This window comes from Henckelia pumila, chromosome 2 (genome assembly GCF_033568475.1).
Source record: "Henckelia pumila isolate YLH828 chromosome 2, ASM3356847v2, whole genome shotgun sequence".
Taxonomy (NCBI): Eukaryota; Viridiplantae; Streptophyta; class Magnoliopsida; order Lamiales; family Gesneriaceae; genus Henckelia; species Henckelia pumila.
The window spans coordinates 121,986,572-122,005,999 of record NC_133121.1 but is presented as its reverse complement, the minus strand read 5'-3'; the positions used below and the strand labels follow the sequence as shown (position 1 = coordinate 122,005,999).

The following is a 19,428-nucleotide window of genomic DNA, read 5'->3' as shown; positions in this document are numbered from 1 at the left end:
ACTTTTGGTGTCTTTTATACGAGAACGTTTTATTCTATCTCCGAACGAACACGTATAAAAAAACATCAAAAGTTTTTCTCCCGATATAATATAAAATTTCCCCATTCAGTCGTCATTGTCTTCTGGACGAAGTGCAAAATGTAGCCTGAGGGTTTGGGAAAAACCTATAACATCAACCACCTAATACGAGATGCAAAAATGTCCATCCCTTCGATCATTATATCCAAAGAAGTTTAACTAAATATGCATTTCTTAGACAGAAAAATTTTAGAAGAATAGATTGCCGGGATTCATCGCAATGAAATAGAAATCTTTATAAAAAATAAAATAATTAGTAATATGTTTTATATAATATAAAAAGGTTAGAATCACGAATTATATAATTATATTTAGTATTGAAATATTTTTATTTTGCGGAAAATAACATTATTCTAAATGTTATCTAAGACCATGCACGAATCAGGGCTGCAAGGCTTGCATCAGCCATCCATGAGGGTGACATGAAGAGATGGTTAACAGCGAAGGCAAAACACACTAATGCTGTCTTGTAGGTGTCCAAATATATATACCATCGGCACACCATTTGAAAGGATGCTAATTTCCATAGTAAAAGAAACTGATTGCTAGTAGAAGTAGAACATGCATCATCCAAACCTTAATGGCTAGGGCCAAGATGTGCATACAAATCAGCGTCGGAACATCGAAAAATCATAGTTCTTATAAATAAGGTACTTGAAATAGAATCCAAACGACAAATTGAATCCTCAAGACAAAAGAGAATAAGGTTACACTTGTTCTATCGCAATACCACCTCTCACTGGTCACCTCCAGTCAAAGACTTGATGATATCAGAATCACCTGAAATTATCGAGAGCATACTCCATGTCACTTCCCAAAATGTTTGCAAAACAAAGACAATCAGCTAAGTTGAGATGGAGACGTTTTGCTTAATCTTACCTGGGTCCAAGATGCTGAGACATGACACCCGGAAATACTTTCCACATGCAGTTCCTAGATCAACATTGTCTACAAAAAATAGAACCGCCATAAGAAGCTAGAATCAATAAGAATACATGGAAACCAATTAAGGGAAAGAAAAGAAAGACAGGTTTTTTCCAACTGTTGTCCGAATAGGTTATAAATGAATTGGAATGACAGGGTCTGGAGAAGCCAAGTAACAAGACAGGTTCTGGTTATTTACATCTGCTCAGTGGCATCGAAAGCTTTAAGTAGTACTACAATCACATGATTAAGAAATTCTGGATCTTTCATCAAAAAATGAAGGAAACACGCACTGAATCTCTAATAAAAATTCATTCATTATAACATCGATAACCTAAAATTTCAAAAGAACTCACAAACTCAATCCACCAGGGGAAAAAGAAAATAAAATGACAGGATAAACAATGAAGATTTTTTCAGATCTTTCAATTGGGAAGGGACAATGAAGAAACTAGCATCCTCACAACGGAGAAACACCACTTAGTTCAAAATCAATTGTGATCAAATTTCCCTTCCAGCAAGACCATATGCAGGTACAAATCCCCACAAGCACACTCGACAATTAAGTACACCATCCACGTATATACACAGTACAAATAAAATGCTATTACCCATCTCACACCAACAGACACACGAGAAATGCAATTTTATAGATCTCGAAATGAAAAATAAAAATAAAACAAAGAAACCACCCAAAAAACTCACTTCCGTTGAAATGATGAACCACAACTTTGGAGAGCATGGCATAGTACTCGATCTCGGACTTCCTCAAAGGTGGACAATTGTTAGAGATCAGAACCAATTTACCTGGCATTTCCAGTATCCCCAAACACATTGAATTACTTTCGGAAATACAGCGGTACATAAAACATGTTCCTCATAAAGTAAATAATAATAATAATTCATAAATAGCTGAACCTTTGGAGTTTCTGAGTGTCTTCAGAACTGTCTTGTAACCAAGAGTGTATTTTCCACTCTTCACCACGAGAGCCAACCTGTTGTTTATGCTCTCGTGAGTCTTCTTCTGCATTTTCCCATTTTCAATTGACTTTTAGTTTTCCATCAAAAAAATTGATCAAAGAGCATAGCATATTCATATAAATCTTATATTTCGCAGTATCTGAACGAATACACATAAAAGAGAGATTCACCGTCTTCTTAGTGGCGACCATGGCGGCGGCGTTCCGAAAAGGAGAAGTGAATGAGCGGCGGCGGCAGGGAAATTGAAGCCTACTATGGGAAGAAACTGATGAGAATGCAAATATATGTTTAGGGTTTAATAATTGAGCTTCGTTCTTTTCGTCTCCTATTTATAAGCCCATTGGGCCACTCTGTCTAAAAGGGCCTTAATTCTACGGAGTACTATTTATCAGATGTGGGCCGTATATTTTCGAGGATGTCGATTGTTTAGATTAATCAAATAGAGTTAATCAAATAGAGTTTACTAATGTTTGCCACACTAGCAAGATCAGTAATCCAATCATTGTTAACATTCAGAATACCAGGGATACTCTTCTTCTTAAATCTAATATTTGTCTTACGGTGAAAATACAACTCTCACCTCTTGAGCTAGCTTTTGAGGTGAGTTAGGACCAAATCTCATTTCTAACATAGTATCAGTTGAAATGAAAATTTCTTCGTGATTCATCTTCTTCCGCTGATCTCTGCATTAATCTTCCTTCAATGGCGAACACACATCCCCCAGCTTGGAATCTGCCGCCACGATCTGCCATGGATGATCCGATGAGTTCATTCTTCCTTCATCATTCTGACAATCCAGGATTGATTCTTGTTTCGCAGCAACTCACAGGTGAGAATTTTGCATCTTGGAGCAGATCCATGAAGATTGCTCTATCTGTTAAAAATAAATTAGGTTTCATAGATGGATCGATTCACAAACCAGCTGCTGCCGATGTGAATTTGCTCAATGCCTGGACTCGCAACAACAACATTGTAATCTCATGGTTATTGAATTCTGTCTCCAAAGATATTTCAGCGAGCATCCTATTTGCTGAATCTGCGCTTAATATCTGGAATGATCTCAAAGATCGATTCCAGCAGAGTAATGGCCCTCGAATCTTTCAGATTCGCCGTGAATTGCTTTCCCTTCGCCAAGATCAGGACTCTGTAAGTATCTACTTCACCAAACTCAAGTCACTCTGGAACGAGTTAAATCATTTTCGACCGACATGTGATTGTGGAAAATGCGTTTGTAATGGGGTCAAGAACATCGATGCATATTTCCACATGGACTACAATATGACTTTTCTCATGGGTCTCAATGACTCCTTTGCACATGTTAGAAGTCAAGTCTTGTTACTTGAGCCACTTCCTCCCATCACTCGGGTATTTGCTTTAGTTATGCAAGAGGAACGCCAAAGAATGGTTGGTGCTTCATCCACCCCAAATTCTTTGAAAAATGAGATGGCATTTATGCTCAAAGGTGAGCCATCTCAGAAACCACAATCATCTCGCACTAGGCAGAAATTCCACAGAGGAAGACCTTATTGTACAGCTTGCAAAGCTCAGGGACACACAGTTGACACATGTTACAAAATACATGGATATCCACCGGGTTTCAAACATCACAATTCCACTTCCAATAGGGCTTCCAACTCTTCTGTCAATCAAGTTTCCACTAATACATCTTCAAGAGCTACAAATTCATCTTCAAACATATTTCAAAATCTGGACAAAACACATATGGATCAGTTGCTGAATATGCTTATACAACACATCTCAGCAAGTGACATAAATAGTGAATCCCAGGAAGGTAACAATATCTCAGGTACTTGTTTTTCAATCTCAGTTCCAAAGCTCTTAAAGTCCCCAACATATTGGATAGTGGATTCTGGTGCATCCAAACACATATGTGCAAACATTGATGCTTTTGTTAGTTACATGTAATTAGTTAGTTAATGGCAGTTATATCTCATGTATATAAATTCTAGCACTTGTAAAAAGGACTTTACTTTTCTTTCGATCAATCAATGAAGGGATGAAGATTCAATTCATTCTCAATCTTATTTCTGAATTCGATCTATATCTGTAACATGGTATCAGAGCCCAGGTCCTCTGTGTCAGTGGGCTGCCTATAGTTAGGCCACCCGTTAATATCTCCACGCTCCAGATGTTCATTCCTGGGCGTGTGGGGGGTGTATTGAAATATTGTCCCACATTGGAAGGATAGAATTCCTGTGTAGTGACCCTGCATGGAATCACCTACTAACTGGCAACTAATAGCATGCATTAAACTTAATACAGCAAAATATTTAACAGAGTAAAACATGCGGAAACATAATCCATAAATTACATATCAGCTTAGTAAAATATATCCAGACTTAATACTGTAGTGATACAACCATATCGAAAAAACTTAAAAGTAAACATTATACAGCTATATCGAATCCTGCTGTATAATAAACTCCTCAAGGCTCCTGCTCCCTAGTCCTGCCTTGAACTACCAGTTCCGTCCATCCTGCGACCTACCCCGTGAAATAGGGTGTCCAAGATAACAATAGGACGTGAGCGCTAATGCCCAGTACATAAACATGAGTAAACATATGTATATAATGCATGCAACATGATGACTAGTAAAAGGTCATCTGAAAAGTCATGCTCAGTACCGGCGTCACATGAGTACTGCCACCGCACGGATTAACCTCTGGGTGCAACCACACTCGTCTAGTACACCAAAGTAGTCAGACATACATGTCCCCGCCGTCGCGGTACTCTCAGTGACAGACTATCGAGTATAGAGCTGAGCGGCTCTATAATCAGGTATAACAAGGTGATAAGTGCATTTTGTATGCATTAGTTTGTGATATTTTTATATATATTTTTGTGTGCATTCATATTGTTTTTATGTGTTTTAGTTCATGTGTGTGTATTTCACTCTCCCGGTTAATTTTGTAGGAAAATGTATTTTTGAAGAATTAATTACGGAGCAGCCTTGATCGAAAAATCATATTTAATTTTAGAGAGATCCAAATCCGCACCGTTCAGAAAGAATTTCAAGATTTTTTGAAGCTGCTGTCCAAATTTCAGGTCAATCCGACGACAAGAACTCAAGATATGAATTTTTCAAATTTGTCGCTCGGAGCAGGTTGAAAGTTGCGCTGATGGTGAGTGTTGTAGCGCGATAGCACTTGAGTTTGGCGCTCAAGGAAGCGCTATCGCGCTAAAATGAAGATTAATCGCACAAACTTGTTGCGCTGATGGTTGTTGGCGCTAGGAACAAGCGCTATCGCGCTACGAAGAAGGTGAACAGTGCAAGCTGGGAAGAAGATTGGCGCAAGTATGTTGCGCTATCGCGCGCTAGAGGGGAAAATCCACTGTTTTTTATTACTGTGCGCGCGCGAGGACTTCATGGCGCACGCGCGCGTGTCGTGAAAATTGAAATTTTCGAGAATTATTGTTGCGTCAGGAATTTAATTTTAAGGGATTTAAAAATACTATAAATAGGAGTTTTCAATATTTTTGAAGGGTTCCGAGTTCCCAGTTCCAGAGTTACAGAACAGATAAGGAGGCGGCTACGGCATCCGGATAATTCTTTCTCTTTTATTCTTTTTGTTTTTATTTATAGTTTTAATTATTGAGTAGTTTATTTTCAACCAAGACGGCGTGATTGGGCCGAACAAATTTATGTAGAAAACTTGGATGTTTGTTTGGGATTTTTCAGAGTTGATTTTATTTTATTGATTGTCAGATTTATATTTGTCTTGTGAATAATCTGATCAACTGTTTGCTTGCATGTTAATCGATTCCAAGTCGACAGAGGAGGTATTGATTTCGATCACTCTAATAATCAACATATTGTAAAATCGACTAGAAATAGAATTCGATTTCATTATGCGGTTTGGGTGTAAACTGAATTTTCATAAATATTTAATGCATTCAAATTTGATTAGAATTACGAAAGATTAGTTCATCAATATTTGAATAGGTTTGATTGTTCTAGAAATAGATTTTTGAACAAATTAGAAGAATTCCCGTGAATTAAGATTAAATTTGAGTCCTGAATCGACTACATGTTACATGATTTGTTCGGTACCTACGTTTGTCTTGGTTGTCTTTGTTTTAATTATTTTTATCTTCAGTTATTTTTATTCTTATTTCTTAAGCAGTTTTTATTTTATTTTCTTATTTTATTTAAATCAAATTGTTTTTTATTATTTTGTCTAGATTAAGTAAAATAATTAATTCTTGAGAATTGACAAAAGTCCCTGTGGGATCGATACTTGGACTCTCTGTTCACTTTACTATTACTTGACCTGGTACGCTTGCCAGTAGATTTATATCACACCGATTTAGCCGGTCAAGTTTTTGGCGCCGTTGCCGGGGACTGTTTAGTTAATATTAGGATAGATTATTTGCTTGAGGCTAGAAATTTTTTTTCCTGCATTTGTTTAATTTTTAATTTTATTGTTTCTTACTTGTGAGGTACTTGGAGATGATCCATAGATAGGTGTTCACAAGATTTGGCCAGCAATACTTGGATCCATTCTATGTTGCTTGGGGGAGATTCAATGAATAAACGAACAGATTTCAATGCCATCAATTTTTGACTTACACCCTCACTAAAATTTTTTATGGTGGTTTGGATGAGATTACAAGAAGTTGGGTGGATTATGGAGCTTTGGCCAGTGGCAGTCAATTGTTTAGAAGAGATGAAGATAGTGCGATGCACTTGTTAAATGATATGACAGATTTTGACTACCACTGGCATTGTGATCCTTCACTGCAGGGTTGGAGTCACAAATATCCTCCAGATATCAACTCCTAAAATTTTGCGAACCAACCACCTGAGCATCAAGAAAAGTGTATAGGGCGTTCTGAAGATTATGTGGCTCAGTTGGAAAATCTTTTGCGGCAACAGACAGAGACAAATCAATTATTAGAAAGCCATATCAAGTCTTGGAATCTTTTGGATGAACAGATTGCGCTTCTTAGAGAACCAATTTTTGAGATCTGCCAAGAGAGTGAAGTAACTGAGCCAGAGCATGAATAAATAATTTTTGAGGAATCTTCTGGTAAAGAAGAGCCAATAGTGAACTTGGAGGAGGGAAGAAACATACAAGGAAACAGATTTGACCTCGTCAATGGTCGTTCCATATACACCGTTAGAAGATTTTTTCTTGCCATTGACGTCACCTCCACAGTATTACATCCTCCATGAGCTTCAGCCTAGAATCGGAATCTCCTTCCAAAAGAAAAATTTTAGGGCAACTATTGCTGGACCGACGAGCTCTCCATGTCAATATCACGCCAAGCTTGAGGGCGAAGAAAATCAAGACCCATATATAGAGTCGTATGATTCTTACTATGGGCGGCAGCCGCTCTTTGATGGTTGCTTCTGCATAGTCGGGCTATAGACTATAAACTTAGCGCTAACTGAGAGGCAACCCAGTGTTATTTCTTTTTGCTTTTATTTTATTTTATTTTTGGTTTTTTGTTTTTGTTTTTATTTGATTTTTGTTTTTTTTCCATGCCAGTTTGTCATGCCTGCCGATATATCGAGACTGCTACTGCTGTCCCAGCTGATACTATCAAGAAGGAAGAGGATGAATTGAAAACCAGGGGAGTGTTATTTTTGTTCTCATTGTGTTTTTGTTCATCTTTGCATTTGTGTGTTTGTTATGCATTATGTTCATTGTTCTGAAGCATTGAGGGCAATGCTTTGGATAAGTATGGGGGGGGGGGGGGGTAGACTAGTATATTGCATTGTTTGTTATGTTTGTGTTGCATCTGTCATGTTTTGTGTTTGTTTGCATTTAGTTTGATTTTGTTGTTGTTTGCATTTTTATGAGTAGGATGAGTCATAATAGCCAATGATGATGAAGTTTATTTGAAAAAAATGGATTTTTGAAAAAAATTTGCTCTTGACTTGACATGAAAAACTGTAGGTTGAACCGTGAATATTTTTAAGCACTAATGTTAGACCAGTGAATTGTAGCGAAAGATTTGATAAAGTTTCTGTCTGTTTGACCATTGCACGACAATAAGTGGTTTGTGGATCTTGATTGTGTTCTATGAATTTTTATGAGGCTCTAGTTTACACTTATGATCTTGGACGCACCTAGAAAAAAAAAATTTCAATTCCATCCGGGCCTTGAAAGGATTAAAATCCTATAAAAGACTAAATTTAAGGCTAAGTATGCGTATTAAATGAGATTGATGCTCCATCCGGGCTATAGACGAGGGGATTAGAAAGAAAAAATAAAATGATTTTTCGTATCCTATCCAGTTATAGCTAAGTCAGCGGGTAATTATTGGGGCTAAAGCAATACCGGGTGCAAAATCCGGAGATGTATAATTCATTATCTCAAGGGAGGTGGGTTTAGTCTAGTGGTCGTTGGAAGGAATGTGCACTAGATTGTGATACTTGCACTGATTTGTCATAGGTCTCTAAACAGATTTGAGACGAATTCGATCTAAGTTGAATGAAACCGGAATGACATTTCACACACACACGTTCACGTTAAACCGAAAGTGTATTATGAAAAGTTGAGAGCATGTCTGTGTTTTTGGTTTTGTGATTGAACTTCTCGGAGGCTGTGCACATTTATGAATCGTCCTTACTTATGTTTTTGTTTGCATATTGTTTTTGCATGTCTTGCTCGAGGGCGAGCAAAGTTTAAGTATGGGGGTGTTGATAAGTGCATTTTGTATGCATTAGTTTGTGATATTTTTATATATATTTTTGTGTGCATTCATATTGTTTTTATGTGTTTTAGTTCATGTGTGTGTATTTCACTCTCCCGGTTAATTTTGTAGGAAAATGGATTTTTGAAGAATTAATTACGGAGCAGCCTTGATCGAAAAATCATATTTAATTTTAGAGAGATCCAAATCCGATCTCCACCGTTCAGAAAGAAGTTCAAGATGTTTGAAGCTGCTGTCCAAATTTCAGGTCAATCCGACGGCTATAACTCAAGATATGAATTTTTCAAATTTGTCGCTCGGATCATGTTGAAAGTTTCACTGATGGTAAGTGTTGTAGCGCGCTAACACTTGAGTTTGGCGCTCAAGGAAGCGCTATCGTGCTAAAATGAAGAGTAATCACGCAGACTTGTTGTGCTGATGGTGGTTGGCGCTAGGAAAAAGCGCTATCGCGCTACGAAGAAGGTGAACAGCGCAAGCCGGGAAGAAGATTGGCGCAAGTATGTTGCGCTATCGCGCGCTAGAGGGGAAAATCCATTGTTTTTTATTTCTGTGCGCGCGCGAGGACTTCATGGCGCACGCGCGCGTGTCGCGAAAATTAAAATTTCCGAGAATTATTATTACGTCAGGAATTTAAAAATACTATAAATAGGAGTTTTCAATATTTTTGAAGGGTTCCGAGTTCCCAGTTCCAGAGTTACAGAACAGAGAAGGAGGCGGCTACGACATCCGGATAATTCTTTTTCTTTTATTCTTTTTCTTTTTATTTATAGTTTTAATTATTGAGTAGTTTATTTTCAACCAAGACGGCGTGATTGGGCCGAACAAATTTATGTACAAAATTTGGATGTTTGTTTGGGATTTTTCAGAGTTGATTTTATTTTATTGATCGTCAGATTTATATTTGTCTTGTGAATAGTCTGATCAACTGTTTGCTTGCATGTTAATCGATTCCAAGTCGACAGAGGAGGTATTGATTTCGATCACTCTGATAATCAACATATTGTAAAACCGACTAGAAATAGAATTCGGTTTCATTATGCGGTTTGGGTGTAAACTGAATTTTCATAAATATTTAATGCATTCAAATTTGATTAGAATTACGAAAGATTAGTTCATCAATATTTGAATTGATTTGATTGTTCTAGAAATAGACTTTTGAACAAATTAGGAGAATTCCCGTGAATTAAGATTAAATCTGAGTCTTGAATCGACTACATGTTACATGATTTTTTCGGTACCTACGTTTGTCTTGGTTGTCTTTGTTTTAATTATTTTTATCTTCAGTTATTTTTATTCTTATTTCTTAAGCAGTTTTTATTTTATTTTCTTATTTTATTTAAATCAAATTGCTTTTTATTATTTTGTCTAGATTAAGTAAAATAATTAATTCTTAAGAATTGACGACAGTCCCTGTGGGATCGATACTTGAACTCTCTGTCCACTTTACTATTACTTGACCTGGTACGCTTGCCAGTAGATTTATATCACACCGATTTAGCCGGTCACAAGGTATAGGCTCAACGTGTATATGCACATGACATATGGATATGGAAAACGGTAAATCATATATCATGCCATATAATAATATCAAATAAATGCAACATATAAACATTTATACTCGCTGGCAATCTCAGTCAATGTGTACGTACCTCTAGGCTAGTTCAAGTATAGTAGATCCTAGGTTCCAAGCCTATATTCAAAAGTTCACCGTATCACTACATAAGTTCTATAAGCCTTAACTAAGCTAATAAGTACTCCCAAAAATTAAATAGATTTCCGGACCATACCTTCGTCCGTAGATAGCCCTTTGGAGTCGCTGGTCCCGGATGACTATAACCACACCTTGGTTATTTTAGAACCTCGATTATAACCGATAGGGCCCTCAAGTGTATAACTCATACTATAAAACTGGAGAAGGAAACTCGGAAATTTGTAATTCAAATAGAAATCGAACGAGCCCTATTTATAGGAAAATTTCTGGTCGAGTTCGGGCCCTCCGAACTGGGGTTCGGATCGTCCTATCCAACTCACTGCCTGTATGCGAGACACGTCGAGTTCGGACCATTCGATCACCACTTTGGGTCATCCGAAGTGTCCTAAATTCGACACTTTCAAAAACCATGGCTGAGTAATCCTGCCTACTTGGCACAGGTGAAGTTCGGGCCGTCCGATCCTACTTCGGATCATCCAAACTTGCCTTAACTCCGAAGTCAATAAGCTCACCTTCGGAGCCCCCGATGTGCTGAGTTCGGGCCGTCCGAAGTCCTCTTCGGACCGTCCAAACTGGCTCAGAAAATGAAAATCCAATTCTTTATTCTGAAGTCTGATTAAACCCCGAATTTGGTTAATCACCAACCCTAAATCATGTTTAACATATTATTATCTTAAAATAGAATCCGGGTTACTACATTCTCCCCACCTTTAGATATTTCGTCTGCGAAATAAAATCTAAAGACAAATCAAGATAACAATATGAAACATCAAACCATGTTTTATTACAACAACTGTAATTACATCTTTACATGGTAATCAAAAGTACAAAGCAAACAACTCAGGATATTCAGCCCGCATATAGCTCTCGGTTTCCCAAGTTGCTTCTTCAACGCCTCGGCGCTGCCACTGTACCATCACAAGTGGTATAGTCTTGTTCAGAAGAATTTTCTCCTTCCTGTCTAGGATACGGAGTGGTCGCTCAACAAAAGACAGATTTGGTTATAGCTGAATATCAGTATGCTGGATAATATGAGATTCATCAGCTATGTACTGTCGAAGTAACGACACATGAAAAGCATTATGTATACTGGAAAGAGATGGCTGTAACGCCAAATGATATGCAACATCTCCAATCTTCTCCAGTATCTGGAAATGTCCAATGAAATGAGGTGACAACTTGCTTTTCACACCGAATCTCATCACCTTCCTGAAAGGTGATACTCGTAGGAACACATATTCACCAGGCTCAAACTGCAATGGCCTGCGAAGAATATTAGCATAACTGGCTTGTCTATCTTGAGCAGCTTTGATCCTTCGCTTGATCAAATCTACCTTATCTACAATATGCTGCACCAGCTCAGGACCCTCGACTTGTCGTTCCCCGACTTCATCCCAGAATAACGGAGTACGACACCGTCGACCATACAATGTCTCGAAAGGTGCCATATCAATACTACGATGATAACTGTTATTGTAGGCAAATTCGATCAAAGGTAACTGATCCTGCCAAGATAAGCTAAAATCCATGACAGAAGAATGTATCATATCCTCCAGCGTACGAATAGTTCGCTCTGACTGCCCGTCAGTCTCCGAATGATATGCAGTGCTCAAACTCAAAGTGGTACCCAACGCCTGCTGAAAACTACCCCAAAAACGTGAGGTAAATCGTGGATCTCTATCACTAACTATGCTCACTGGAATCCCATGTAATCGCAATATCTCTTGGATATATAAGCGTGTCATGCGATCATAAGAATACTCCTGGTTGTAAGGAATAAAGTGTGCTGATTTCGTCAGATAGCATCACACTGACGTGAAGTCATAGGCAAGTGGATGACAAAATCCATAGTCACATGCTCCCACTTCCATTCGAAAATCTCAAGATTCTGCAATAATCCACCTGGTCGTCGGTGTTCAGCCTTGACCTGTTGAAAAACCAAAAATCTTGAAACAAACTGATGTACACTCCGCTTCATCCCTTTTCACCAGAATCTGGTTCGCAAGTCCTTATACAATTTCATGCTTCCAGGATGAACAGACAATCGACTCCTGTGAGCTTGAGATAGAATATCATTCTTGAGCTTTGTAACATCAGGTACAACCACTCGATTTGATAAGCACAATAAACCATCTGCCTGAAAATGGAGTCCAGATGTATTACCCCCATTGGCTAAACGTGTCAAACGCTGAGTCTTAACATCAGATATCTGAGCATCTCTGATCTGAGAATACAATGCTGGCTCAGATAATATAGTATATAAATGAATTTCATTTCTTCCTTTCTTGTGCTTGAGTGTAAAACTCAATGAACAACACTCTTGAACCAAATGAGATATTTCACTAGTCTGAAGTGCAGAAAGTCTCACCTGTCGACTCAAGGCATCAGTAGTAAGATTAGCAAAACCTAGATGATATTTGATTTCACAATCATAATCCTTCAAAATATCCATCCAGCGTCTCTGTCGCATATTCAACTCCGCCTGAGTCAATAAATACTTCAAACTCTTGTGATCCGTGAATATCTCAAATTTCTCGCCATAAAGATAATGCCTCCAAATCTTGAGTGCAAATACAATGGCAGCTAACTCGAGATCATGTACTGGATAATTATTCTCATGCGTCTTCAACTGTCGAGAAGCATAGGCAATAACATGTCCATGCTATGTAAGAACACATCCTAACCCCTGACCAGAGGTATCAGTATAGACAACATAACTTCCTGATCCAGAAGGTAGAGCTAGCACATGTGCAGTAATAAAACGTCTACGCAGCTCGTGAAATGACTCCTCACAATCCAAGGACCATATGAAGGCAACATCTTTCCGTGTAAGCTATGTCAAAGGTCTGGCCAACTGTGCAAAATTCTCGATGAACCGATGGTAATAACCCGCTAGACCCAAGAAACTTCGAATCTCAGCAACCATCGTCGGACGAGACCAGTTCAGCACTGCCTCTATCTTACTTGGATCAACAGATATTCCTTCACTAGAAATCACATGACCGAGAAACACTACCCGATCAAGCCAGAATTCACAGTTTATCAATTTTGCATACAGCTTCTTATCTCGTAACGTCTGTAAAACAATTCTCAGTGCTGTGCATGCTTATTCTTGTCATGAGAATAGACAAGAATATCATCAATGAAGACAATGTCAAATCTATCCAGATATTCTCGAAATACCTGATTCATCAGATTCATAAAGACTGCCGGTGCATTCGTCAAACCGAGTGGCATCACCAGAAATTCATAATGGCCGTATCTGGTCCTGAAAGCAGTCGTAGAAATATTTGAGTCTCGTACCCGCATCTGGTGGTATCCAGATCTCAGATCTATCTTCGAATAAACAGAAGTACCCTGTAATTGATCGAACAGATCATCAATCCGCGGCAAAGGATACTTATTCTTGATGGTGACACGATTCAACTGTTTGTAGTCAATACATAATCGCATCGATCCATCCTTCTTCTTGACAAATAAAATAGGTGCTCCCCACGGAGAAACACTCGGACAAATATATCCCTTATCAAGCAGATCCTGCAACTGCTGTTTCAATTCCCTCATCTCTGACGGTGCTAGACGATAAGGTGCTCGGGATATAGGCGTCGTTCCTGGTACTAGATCAATACCAAATTCAACCTCTCGAACCGGAGGAAAACCAAGAATCTCATCAGGGAATACGTCAGGAAACTCGCTGACAATTGGTAGCTGATCAATACTCGAACTACTCGTGGACATATCAACTGCATAAATGAGGTAGCCCTCCCCACCTGACTCCAAGACATGACATGCCTTCAGAGCTGATACAAGTGGCATTGGAGGTCGCGCACCCTCACCATAAAAGTACCAGCTATCACCCTCATCCAGATGAAACTGTACCAGACGTTGATAAAAATCCACAGTAGCGTGATACAAAGTCAGCATATCTATTCCCAAAATACAATCAAAATCTGTCATCGCTAATATCATCAAATTAGCCGATAACACATTACCCTCAAACTCTAGAAGGCAACCCATCACTAGACGCTTAGTTACTACCTCCTGCTCCAGCGGAGTAGATACAACTAAATCCATATCTAATGATACATAAGGTAATCTATGTCTCTTAACAAAGCGACTAGAAATAAAGGAATGCGATGCTCCAGTATCAATTAAAACAAGTGCAGGAATACCACATAACAAAAATGTACCTGCCAACATGCGATCGCTTCCCTCAATAGCCTGCTCCTGAGACAGAGCAAATACCTGCCCTTGAGTCTGTGGACGGTAACCAGAAGAACTCTGTGGTGCTGTCTGCTGACATGAAAAAGTAGAAGCCTGAGATCCAACCTGTGATCCCGATCCACCAGCAAAACCCATGCGCTGAGGACAATATCTCCGCAGATGTTCCTGCTCACCACAAATATAACAAGCACCAGTAGCTTTTCGACACGAAGCTGCAGGATGCTTCCCACCACAGTGGTTGCAAAATTCCTCCTCCTTCTTCTTCTTCTTCCCAAAGCGGAAAGTACCTCGTGAACCACGAGAACCAGACAAAGTAGTAGGAGTAGAAGAAGACATAGGTCCAGATTGCACAACAGATTGAGCCCTAGGCCCAAAAGATCCACTAGGCTGTCCTGACATCATCAACAGTGCAGCCTATTGCTGTTCTCCACTTGACGGCAACGGTTCACCAAAGTCTCATAAGATGTCGGATTATCACATACGACAACTTGTGAGTAGATATCTTGATTCAGGCCTTGCAGAAAGATATCATACTTGGACGCATCACTTGTTGGAACACAAGTTCTCTGATCACACGGATGTGATACCCGGAGCAGTGAAAGTTTAAAAATTTTATTTTCGATATGGAACGATTCCATATTGTGGGTATCATATCCAAACGATTAAAATCTTGCAAGTAAAAATAAAAAAACACAATTAAATATTTTTAACTCTTCAAGCAATGGCTTGATTATGGACTCCAACAGAATTTAATCTGCTCTTCTTGTAAATCCCGGGAACCGATGACTTGCTCGATCAATCTCCGGAATCAGGTCCACGAATAGAAAACAGAAACCCTCTGATTGATTGCACTAGAAATCAATCAGATGTTTATCATAGAGAATAAACAGATTTGATCTGTCAATTCAGAAAGTGAATTTTCAGAAAAATCACAGACCGAATTTTCTCAAAAAGGGAAGAGGAGAATTCGAAATTCCCCTTATAATATAAAGTGTGATTTTCGAAAATTGCTTGATGAAAAAGTTGTGATTTTTGAAACCTACACACACACACACACACACATATATATATATATATAATTTCTAGACTGGATTAAGTTATAACTCTATTAGGACACTAACTCCTTAGGGCCCATAGTCCATAACTTAAGCCCAACAAGCCAAGCCTGTTATTATAGAAATTAATATAAAATTCATCATGACTCTGATTGATAAACCGATTTCACCAATGTGCACAGAAACCATTTCTGCACCTTTTAAAGTCAAGATAATTTTTCTGAATCCGAATTCAGTGATTTCCAAAAATATCCATCCCTATGTCATTTTAGGAAATTCCACTCCCTTTAGTTAAGAAGTCCAACTACTCTTTCGTTAAATTTAACTCTTTAAATTTAACTATCTCAACGGGATTTAGTAATCCATTACTGTAAGGGTCAGGGATACAGCTAGCCATGGGCTCACAACTCCTTGTGACTCGGAACAACAATTTCCGACTTACCCATTGAATCATGGTAAGAGCGTCTAGCAACATCGCCCCATGATTCCCTAGGTATCACTGATAGTGCTTGCAAGAACCAGTAGGTTTTGGTTAGCGTACAGTACGGTCCCTTCATCCATATATCCCGATCGAATCAACAACCATTGATACATCGAGAGTCATTCGAGATTCGATAACTATGCAATGCATTTTGAAAATCAAATAGTGACATCGCATGTGCTACTAGGAAACCAAGTAACCTAAAGCACATCATGTACTCTGGCCAGAGATTTGTCACACTAATATCTCCTCAGATCGCATAGGATATCCACACTCGCAAGCATGTGGTGAATCCTTGACAACAAAGCATCGACTTCTATATGTGTCGTAATTGTACCCAATCCCGACACCTGATGACCCCATAGAGTCGGTAAATGAGTCAAAGTACAGTACTAGCATATAGAGTCTCAATGATGTTCAAGTAGTAAGGACTAATGGTGTACAACCAAAACCGCAGACTTATCCACTCAAATAATAATAACCACTTGGTAAGTCCAAATAGGGTAGTTTGATCATTCATCATATGAATATCCATTTGCATGCTTTGAACATCTCCATGTTCATTACCAATGAAACGTGGTACTTGGCATCACAAATGCTAGTCTCAATCTCGAGCGATCCTTATCCTTATTAGCGGACGACTCAATTGACTAGGAACTGTTTAGAATATACAGTGACTATAAGATGTGTTTCATAATAGTGATCTCTCTTTATTCACTATCTCATCTTACTTACACTATAGTATATTCAAGGTCTTTATCAAAACAACAATAGTATATCACAATATAACAATATGAAGAAAGATAAAGAAAATGTCATTAATGAATGTAAATTATATTAAACAAAGATTGTTTATACATAGAGTCATAAAAGCCCTTAGCCACAAGTTGGCTAACCGGGCACCCACTCTTTCAATCTCCCACTTGCCCTAAAGCCAACTAGTCATACTACGTAATCCCATTGCTTCGCGATGTTTTTCAAACAATGGTCCTGACAAGGGCTTAGTAAGTGGATCAGCGATATTGTCTGTAGAGGCCACTCTCTCGACAGTGATGTCTCCTCTTTTCACAATCTCCCGGATGATGTGGTATTTCCTCAGTACGTGTTTGGATCTTTGATGAGACCTTGGTTCCTTTGCCTGAGCAACGACACCAGTGTTGTCGCAGTACACCGGAACTGGACCAACAACTTCAGGATTTACACCCAACTCTTGGACGAAATTCCTCATCCAAACGGCCTCTTTAGCAGCAGTTGATGCTGCAATGTATTCTGCCTCAGTGGTGGAATCCGCTGTGGTGTCCTGCTTGAAACTCTTCCAAGAGACAGCACCGCCATTGAGCATGAATACAAATCCAGAGGTTGACTTCGAGTCATCCACGTCGCTTTGGAAGCTAGAGTCGGTATAGCCTTCCAATTTCAATTCTCTTCCTCCATAAACCATGAATATATTCTTAGTCCTTCTCAAGTACTTAAGAATATCCTTCACGGCTTTCCAATGCATTTGACCGGGGTTGGCCTGATATCTGCTCGTGACACTCAGAGCAAAGGCTACATCCGGTCTGGTAGATATCATCCCATACATAATACTACCTATGGCTGACGCATATGGTATGTGTGTCATTTTTTCTATCTCTTCGTCAGTCTTGGGACACATAGACTTGGATAGAGAAACTCCATGACACATAGGTAGATGTCCTCTCTTGGACTCATCCATTGAAAACCTTTTCAATATAGTGTTGATGTAGGTTGCTTGAGTGAGTCCTATCATTCTCTTAGATCTATCTCTATAGATCTGTATCCCTAGAATATAGGAGGCCTCACCCAAATCCTTCATCGAGAATCTACCTGATAACCATATCTTCGTTGACTGCAACATCCCTACGTCATTCCCAATGAGTAGGATGTCATCAACATAAAGCACTAAGAACGTCACCGCATCCTTAACTACTTTTTTGTACACGCACGGTTCCTCCGGGTTTTTGATGAAACCAAAGTCCTTTATTGTTTCATCAAATTTCTGGTTCCAACTTCTTGATGCTTGTTTGAGACCATATATTGATCTCTGAAGCTTGCATACCTTATGCTCGCTTCTCATAGATGTGAATCCCTCGGGCTGCATCATATAGATCTCTTCCTTAATGTTTCCATTAAGAAATGCAATCTTCACATCCATTTGTCATATCTCATAGTCATACCAAGATGCTATGGCAATAAGGATTATTATGGACTTGAACATTGCAACTGGTGAAAAGGTTTCATCATAGTCAACCTTTTGTCTTTGAGTATAACCTTTTGCGACCAATCGTGCCTTGTAGGTCAATACCTTACCATCAGGCCCAAGTTTTTTCTTGTAGATCCATTTACACCCTATTGGAACAATTCCACCGGGAGGATCTACTAAAGACCAAACTTGGTTTGTATGCATCGAGTCTATTTTCAACTGCATAGCTTCAAGCCATAAATTCGAATCTACATCAAAAATTGCTTCCTTGAAGTTTCTTGGATCACATCCAATGTCGGGTTCATTTTGATCCCCTTCAAGAAGCAGACCATATCGAATAGGAGGTCTAGAAATCCTCTAGGATTTTCTAGAAAGATGCGTGTCGTTTAATGGTTCCTTAGGTGTGGGATCGTTATTTTGTATCTCTGGTTCTTCTCGAATTTCTTCGAGTTCCATCATCTTGCCTTTCTTATCAAGTAAGAACTCATTCTCCATGAATGTGGCATTCCTCAAAACAAACACTTTTGTTTCATTAGGATGATAGAAATAATATCCGATTGAATTCTTCAGATATCCTACAAAATAACATAAGTTGGATCGACTATCCAACTTATCTCCCACTGTCTGCTTCACGTAAGCAGGATATCCTCAAATCCTTAAGTACGAATACTCAGGAGCTTTGCCATTCCATAACTCGTATGGAGTTTTATCTACTGCTTTAGTGTGGACATTGTTCAACAATAATACCGCCGTTTCAAGCGCATAGCCCCAAAACGAAGGTGGGAGCTCAGTGAAGCTCATCATAGATCGAACCATGTCCAACAAAGTTCGATTTCGACGCTCCAAAACACCATTGAGCTGAGGTATCATAGGAGGAGTCCACTGAGAGAGAATCTCATTCTCTTTTAGATAGTACAAAAACTCGGTACTTAAGTATTCTCCACCTCGATCCGATCGAAGTGTTTTAATACTTTTTCCTAGTTTGTTCTCTACTTCAACCTTGAATTCTTTGAACTTTTCAAATGCTTCAGACTTATATTTCATCAAATATAAATACCCATACCTAGAA

General features: G+C 38.8%; 2 protein-coding genes across 2 annotated transcripts; one reads left to right on the top strand and one right to left on the bottom strand.

Moving 5' to 3' along the window:
• Nucleotides 1–607: 607 nt before the first annotated feature.
• LOC140883207 (large ribosomal subunit protein eL30) lies at nucleotides 608–2,274 on the bottom strand. Its single transcript, XM_073289585.1, has 5 exons — nucleotides 2,154–2,274; nucleotides 1,921–2,026; nucleotides 1,708–1,809; nucleotides 958–1,026; nucleotides 608–858 (listed from the first exon to the last, which is right to left on the bottom strand). Exons 1-5 carry the CDS (start codon nucleotides 2,172–2,174, stop codon nucleotides 815–817), a joined length of 342 nt encoding a protein of 113 aa, XP_073145686.1. The 5' UTR covers nucleotides 2,175–2,274; the 3' UTR covers nucleotides 608–814.
• Nucleotides 2,275–2,685: 411 nt separating this feature from the next.
• On the top strand, nucleotides 2,686–3,909 carry LOC140878307 (uncharacterized). Its single transcript, XM_073281908.1, has one exon. It carries the CDS (start codon nucleotides 2,686–2,688, stop codon nucleotides 3,907–3,909), a length of 1,224 nt encoding a protein of 407 aa, XP_073138009.1.
• Nucleotides 3,910–19,428: the final 15,519 nt, after the last annotated feature.